The sequence below is a fragment of the Wasmannia auropunctata genome, unplaced genomic scaffold (assembly GCF_000956235.1).
Source record: "Wasmannia auropunctata unplaced genomic scaffold, wasmannia.A_1.0 LD334538.1, whole genome shotgun sequence".
Lineage (NCBI taxonomy): Eukaryota > Metazoa > Arthropoda > Insecta > Hymenoptera > Formicidae > Wasmannia > Wasmannia auropunctata.
In genome coordinates, this window is record NW_012028352.1 from 772,818 (window position 1) to 781,050 (window position 8,233).

Below are 8,233 nucleotides of genomic sequence, written 5' to 3' on the forward strand. Positions count from 1 at the left end.
AAATTGACTTACTTATATTTTATAAAAATTAGAAAAGTAGTAATTTTATTTAACAAAAATGACAAATAATCAAACAAGTTTATTTCAATTCCTTTCTAAAATAACCATAATATATCAATTTGGAACATCTGTCAAATGACATCTCTTTTATATTTATTTAAGGATAATAAAAATATATAATTTTGCCAGTCTAAATCATCGACGAAATCAAAAGGCTGACAAGTTTAATATTTGGGACAACTTTCGCAAGACTCAATGCAGCTTATACGATGTTTTCAAGGATAAGAAGAGAGAATAAAAGAAGGAAAAATTTTGCGTGCGGCGGGGGGAGTCTGCCGACAGACAGGTAACGTAGGATGCAGAGGCCACTTCGCGAAACATATTATATCGTGCGTTGTGACAGATCACTTCGCGGACTCGGATCGACCGATCCTACGTGCACGCAAAGCGTCATTCGTGATTCTAACAATCTCTGCTTAGTCCGTATTGCAGTTGTCCGGATGTTTGGCCGAGTATCAGAAGAATTGTGAAATCTTTCTTCAGTTGAAGTTCAATTTTTAAAAACTTCATTTTTAATTGCAACGATACGTGGAAGCATATCAATATTAAGAAGAATATGTTTTTATTGTAAGTATAATAAATAATTTATTTTTTTAATAATAAATCGCAAATTTGTAATGTAATCTAATAGTAGAGAGATCAAAATGATAAATGATGAAAAGTGCGATTAGCAGTTTTTCTATAGAGAGATTGATTAATATTGTAAATTCGCGATGTATAGAATAAAACATATACATATATATATATATATATATATATATATATGTAACTATGACTAATTATATAACTTTTCATCATTCATTTGATTTCTCTGTTACTAAATTACATTGCTTTTGTAAATTTGATTTAGTCTTTAACATATATTAGTTTTTGGTGTAATGTTCGATTAATTCTTTCTAAACTATTCAAATTGTTTTAAAATTACCGTGACAAGTGTTAGTTAACTACATTGTCATACCGATCCGCCTTGTTTCATGCATTTTTTCATGCACACACACTACTTTTCTTTTTATTTCGTCTTTTATTGGTGGTCGGCTATAACATTGAATTTGGCATTTAATCAGTATTATTTGTAAAATTGCAAATAAATAACTTAATAACGCAAGGCCATTGCAGTATTAAGCATGAATGAAGTACACTGTAGCATTGACTCAGATACCAAAGGGAGTAAACATCGAACTTGTTGACCTTGTAGATAAACTTTGTTCAGCTTGATTCCCGAAGGACCAAGAATGTAACTGGTTCGGCACTGCAAGAGAAAGGCCAATTCTTGAATGGTTTTATTAGTATTCTCTCACATTTTTTTGCGAAATTGTTTTATCATATCCGAAATGATATTTCAAATAGACATTTGAAATTGTATTTCTTCAGTTATATTATTCTCTTGCGACAAAGACATGTTAAAACTATTCAAACCGGTTTGATTCTTCTGGCAACATGTTAATTAATACAAACGTTCGAGAAACGCGTAAATTAAATATACCGCGTTAATTTCAACGGGCTGCTTTTTAAATAAAAGTTACACATAAAAAAACACGCGCTTTTTTCATCTAACAATAATTTCAAGAATTATGAAACTAGTTCCGGATGTTCCTTGCTAATATTGAACCTATCGACAACCTATCGAAAAAAAATTAACATGAATATCTCCGACAAAACAAACTGCTAATAGTACGTAATAATTAACGTGATAATGCTAATATTTATGGACAGTATAAATATAAAAGAGGCAAAAAAAGGTTGCACTTAAAATCTTGAAATATTCTTCATTAATATTTATGACTGTCGAAATTAAACAATCCAAAGAAATATATTTACAATTGCTCGAAATTTAATAAAATGATTCATCGAGAGAATCTAGTTTGCATTTAAAAATATATTTAAAAACTGAGTATAAAGTTAAAAGCTAAGTGTGAAGATATCTTTTTTCTTCATAAAATTTTGCAATGCCATGTCTTTTATATTATCTAACTTATATAAATTATATTTTATTTCATGTTATTTCAATTTCGTCCACATTTCAACTTTTTTTTCTTAATGCGTTAATACACATGTATCATTTACATTTTTTTTTAACGATAAAACATTTTCTTTTGTCCTTCATAGATATCGCAAAATCTAATATAAAGCAAGCGATAGCCCGACTCTAACGAGGGCTTCCTTACCAACTACAAATTATAGTTTATTAATGTTACATAAGAAGCATAATGCACTGCGTAGTTATATAGCACAAAAATGCAAATTACTGTCGACTACATAATCGACCATATAATCTCTCTTGAGAAATGTAAATAGCGTCAATGCGCGGTAACTTATAATTTAAGAACTGAAAGCAAAGAAAGATAATAAATTCATGTGTGCAAAAAAGAAGATAATTGATATCTTGTTGCTGTAAATTAAATATATAAAAAATCACACGTGTAATATTGCAAACGATAGAAGTTCGCAGGAAGTCAAGATTAAGAATGCAGAGTCATATTTACGTATCATCTACACGTCACATTTTATGAAATATAAATAATAACGTTGCAATAGTGATCGACATAACAATATGCACATGCGATCATCATATTACGCAATGGAAAAAATTTAAATTATGAAATTATTAGCAAAAATTGTAGTACTATAGAGCATATCTACCATCATATTATACTAGTCATTCTTTTCGTTACTCGTCAAGTTGACGTAAGAAATTATACCGATTTATTCGCGCACAAACATGTTTATATTCGTAATATCAGAGATGTTGCATGTTTTTAAAGAACCTCAATAAATAATTCATCAATAATTTTCGGAAGATATTTCAACTAATTACTTAACAGTTGCTAACGTGTGATTTAACATAGTAATGTGTTGTCATAACATGTCCATAATACGTGTGTAACAGTTAACTATTGAGAACCTTGTACCTTTTTCGTGCAAAATGTTTCTCAAAATAGACTAATGTCAATATACGCCAGAAGTTACACGAGTAAAAAAAAAACTAATTTGCAGCACTATGAAATCATATGAATAGATACCTACAAGTATTGACCTATTTAAACCATTTTCTTATCTCTTTTATAATCTTTATAATGTGTGTGAGTATATGTGTACAAATATGATAAATTTAAATTGAATACAGAAAAAAAAATATAAATTCGTTTGTAAAATTATTTCCAATTTAATTTGTAACTATGACTATCAGTTCTCAGTGCGATTAATTTCAACTAACGCGGCAAATTAGAGGTAATTGTTCGATAAGCACCGTGTATGACGTTACATTAATTCCATCGCTTCCGTTATTGTCTTTTTTCAACTTGAAACAACTGAAAGTTAATTATACAACACAAACTATGACTCCTCACGAGTACCATCTAAATTAGCAACTTATATAATTATAATGACGCTAATAGATGATTAATTTAACGAGATAAAGCTTGATTCTAGATAAATTTAACTAGAAGAAAAATAAGTTAATACCCGGCAAATGTAGCTATTCGTGAGATTCGCGTTTTGGTAAATGCCGATCTCAACTCAGATGCTTTTCAATCCAGAAACAAGTAATGTCTGTTTACGCAATAATCGACATTTGTGCAATTACCGGTTCGTGCCGGCTATATCTATTCCTATTTAATAAATTAGTCGCGCGGTAACGACGCACTTAACCAGTTCTTGCTGCATCATCGAGTACCATCTAAATATCGTGTCGCGCGGAAACTCGTTTTTCGCAATGCAAACCGAAACGTAAATATAGTAATACAATGATTATGTTGCAGGTGAACGAAAGAATTGACAAAGTGATTCACGTAAGAGGAAATTGGAACAAGAAAACATTTAATTGAATACAAACGTTAGCGGTGACGGAAATTGCTGAAGAAATATTATATATATATATATATATATATACGTCTGAAGAATAGAAGTCTTTGTTTCGAACAAGTAGCCTCCGGGAACGAAGATGATATAAGAAAACGTACGGAATCCAAATGTAGGTTGAAAAGAATCGCGATCGCGCGAAGAAAGCAATATATGATATGAGAATATATTATACACGGTCTCAACTGTTTTAAATCGCGAAATACCTTACGTCTAAAAAGCGAAAATAATTGAAGGGAATTATAACTAAGTTATACCATTGTGTGCGTATTAATATACATTGATCGTTAACTAAGGATTGAAGATAAGATTTTCTCGAGAATAAGATTCGTTTAATATTAGCTGCGTGTAATATTTCTTCCAACACGCAACTACAATAACAAGAAGCCGCAGATGAATCTTCGCGCACACACTGTGCATTAGTCACATATAATTCGCCCCACCTACGTAGTAGTCAAACAGATTTTTTGTTCTCGATAAACTGATAATCGCGGGTGAAGAGATAAACGGAAAGTGCGGCAGATAGACAGTGGCGAAAGATACTCTCAGTAGGTCAATCAAATCTAGTAAGTCATGTCATCGACGAAAAGACGTGCAACGAACGCGCTGCGTATGTCGCGGACGCGGATGGCCGACATTAAATTCAAGGATCTGTTGTATGAGGTTCAAGTTGGATATCGCAAAACCAAGAAGCAAATCCTGAAGGGCCTGAACGGAGTCTTCAAGGCCGCGGAGCTGACGGCTATTATGGGACCGTCCGGTGCCGGGAAGTCCACGCTGCTGAACATTTTGACCGGGTTTCAACAGGGAAGATTGACGGGCACGATCGAGTACATCAGCGGCGAGGGTAGCCAGAATTGGAACAGGTACAAGAAACAGTCGTGCTACATCCAGCAGACGGACAACTTGTACGGCCTGTTCACCGTACAAGAGAGCATGATGTTAGTAAGCTATTTGAAGATCGCCAACTGTGCGACGAAAATATTCAGGCAGCTACTGATCGACAACATCCTGGACATGTTGAAGCTATCGACAGTGAAAGACACAAAAGTCGACCGGCTCAGCGGGGGACAGAAGAAGAGGCTGAGCATCGCTCTGGAACTGATTGACAATCCGCCGATACTGTTCTTAGATGAACCGACTACCGGCCTGGACTCGTCGTCGTCCCTGCAATGCATCTCCGTGTTACAAACTCTGGCGAGGAGTGGCCGAACGGTGATCTGCACCATACATCAGCCCAGCGCAGCGATCTACCAATTGTTCGACTATATTTACTTGGTGGCCGACGGTCAATGCTTATACGCCGGCAGGCCCGACAACACGGTGAGCTATTTCAAACAGCAGGGTTTTCAGTGTCCCCAGTATCACAATCCCGCGGACTACATTTTGGAGGTGGCCAACCGAGAGTACGGGGATTACAACAATCAACTAATCGCGGCGGCCAAGAAATATTGCCAGAGAGAGGAGACGCCCTTGAAGGTACGCCTCATGAGAGAAGCGTCGTTCTACGACGAGAAAACAAAGTTGATGATGGACCCACCCTCGGAACTGACGAAATTCAAGATATTGCTATATCGTGGCGCCCTGATAGTGTATCGAGATTGGACGGTGAGTCACATCAAGATAATCTTGCACTTCCTCGTGGCAATCCTGTTGGGTTTGCTGTTCGAGCATTCCGGCGAGGATGCCAGCAAAAGCATCAGCAACCTTGGTTTCTTGTTTATAACCGGGGTATACTTCATCTACACCAGCATGATGCCAGCTGTGTTGAAATTCCCATTGGAGCTGAACATTCTGAAGAAGGAGCGCTTCAACAATTGGTATCAGCTGAGGACTTACTACATAGCCACGCTGGTAATTGCTTTACCGTTGACCATATTTTCCGCTTTTGTTTACTCGGGCACCTCTTACGTTCTAACTAAGCAACCTATGGAATGGCTCCGGTTCCTCATGTTTGTACTCATCATATCCCTAACGTGTTTCATCTCGGAGAGCGTAGGCTTGGGTCTAGGGACATTTTTCAATCCCGTTAATGGCACCTTCTTCGGCTCTGTTATCTGTTGCGTGATGCTGACGCTAGCCGGCTTTCTGATATTCTTTAATCACATGCCGAAGATCTGTTATTACATTAGCTTTATGAACTACTACAAATATAGTCTCGACGGAATGATACTGGCGATTTATGGCTTTCAACGAAAGGCAATATCTTGTCCGAGTAACATCGACTATTGTCATTTACGAACACCGTCGTTGATACTAGAAGAGCTGCGTATGCACAAATCCATATTCTGGATCGACGCCGTCATCCTGTTCGTCTGGTTCGTGGTCGTTCGGACCGTCGTTTATGTGTCGTTAAAAAGGAGACTTTCAAAAGTGTGATAATCCCGTGCGTTGTTGGTGAAGCGGGCATTATTGTTCTATTCTATTTAAGCATCCGCCAAGATCTTCCGGCTTCCACAAGCAACGTACTGCTTTCGTACCGAAGATGACCAGAGAAGCACGTAGACATAAGTATGTTCCGTAAGGTGTATTCGCGAAATATGTCAGGAGAAATTTGCGTAATGTCAGTGTGGCTGTGACAATATATCGCTTCGTAATAAAATTTTTCCGTCAAGATTTAGAGGTAAAAAGGTAGTAATAATGCCTAAATATAGTATACTCATCTCCTCGTAGCGAGATCTTTTCACTGAATCTTAAAGGTAAAAGATAGTGATAGTTTCTAAATAGAACCGGGACGTCGGTTGCAATGAAAGAAATGCTTACACAACTTATGTGCAGCAGGAAGTAAAAGTAACGTTTATAATTGAGTTGGTTTTTCTAACTCGATTTGATGCAAACTAGCGGGTAAGATACGGAGGACGGTTGTAGAAAGTGAACTATGACATTGTGGACGCCAAGTGCGCGACGATACTTTCACGCTCGTGCTCGATGAGGCACGTGCTGGAGACGATAATGGACGTATCATCATGAGTATTTCACGCTAATGTAATTAAATAGATGAAAAAATTCGAATGCATTTTACTGATTTGTAATCCTCCTTGAACTTTATACTAATAATCATGATTTTTTTTCCGGAATTTCCATGTTTTTTTTAGATCAAATTTATTAACGGTGCCTGAATGACTGCAGCTCATGAAAGTATTCAATAGGACCTCTAGCTAATTTTTTAAACATACTACCTCTCCAATATTTCTTGTGCACAGCTACATAGGTATATATCATACATTATGCAAAAACGGTTTCCGCGAACTGCACTTATAAAGTTTCCTTTCAATTTGCTTCTCTGATTATGAGTAGTATGCAAATAAATTTATATGCGCGATATTACAAGTTGTTGAAATAAATATTTACTCAAGAATATGCATAAATAAAGCACATAAGTACGTATTTTGAAGATGTAATAAAACCGACAAAAACCTCATTCAATGAATTATTAATAACAGAGATCACGTGATAATATAAAAATTAATGTAATCTTTGTTGACGAAAAAATCTCAATCTCGTATTCAAATTATATCATATAGTTATTTCTACGTTAAAAATACTTAATATGAAAGACCTTATATTAAAAACCCTTAAAATAGGAATTAAGAGCCTTTTTATATTAGGTTTTTAAAATAAATTATTCGATTTTACGTGATATAAAAATGGATTCTTTTTTCAAGCCGCTAGATTGAATAAAATTACACAACGCGTTATATATTTAGATCTTTTATCTCTATACAGAAGGAATAACGCAAAAAAGTGATAAAAATATTTCGCGAGTTAGGTAATGTTAAAGACGCGGGTCGTAGGTCAAAAACCACTGAGTGCGTGGAATTCGCAATAGGATTTCTTAACCGAGGCCAACCACGTGTTCACATTAGACTGAGAGCGGCGATGGACCGCTAATATCGCGGTCGTGCAAACATAATTTCGCAATAATATTATATAAGACTGCACATGTAATAGCAGTTGAGAAACAGCCAAATTAATAGCCTTTCACCATCGAAATTATCTTCAATAATAATGAATTCCACGGTAACGATCGGGAAAAATAATTTTGTCGAATTCGATCTCGCAGATTAAATTAATAAGTTTATTTCTCCGCCGCGTCTCTCTCTCTCTCTCTCTCTCTCTCGCTCGCGCGCGCCCTGTTTATTATTGCAGGTTATTATCTCTCGTAGATCTTGCGTTCTCTTATCGCGCGCGCATCAAAGTTCCGCATGGTTAAGTAAAAGCGCTTCGGCGCGGCAACGTCTCCTTTCATGGCGCATCATGGAAAAGAAGATCGCGCGCTTCCAGCTCGTAATTTGCATGGGTAGGCCGTATTACA

The 8,233-nt window shown here is 36.0% G+C and overlaps 1 protein-coding gene across 1 annotated transcript; it reads left to right on the forward strand.

The window, feature by feature from the left end:
- The first annotated feature begins 3,933 nt into the window (after positions 1 to 3,933).
- Positions 3,934 to 7,305, forward strand: LOC105458395 (ATP-binding cassette sub-family G member 1). The gene has a single exon (XM_011703667.1). It carries the CDS (start codon positions 4,492 to 4,494, stop codon positions 6,295 to 6,297), a length of 1,806 nt encoding a protein of 601 aa, XP_011701969.1. The 5' UTR covers positions 3,934 to 4,491; the 3' UTR covers positions 6,298 to 7,305.
- Positions 7,306 to 8,233: the final 928 nt, after the last annotated feature.

What these genes read in the sequence shown, in the direction of transcription:
- LOC105458395 (XM_011703667.1), top strand. Translation starts at nt 4,492, where the DNA reads ATGTCATCGACGAAAAGACGTGCAACGAACGCGCTGCGTATGTCGCGG.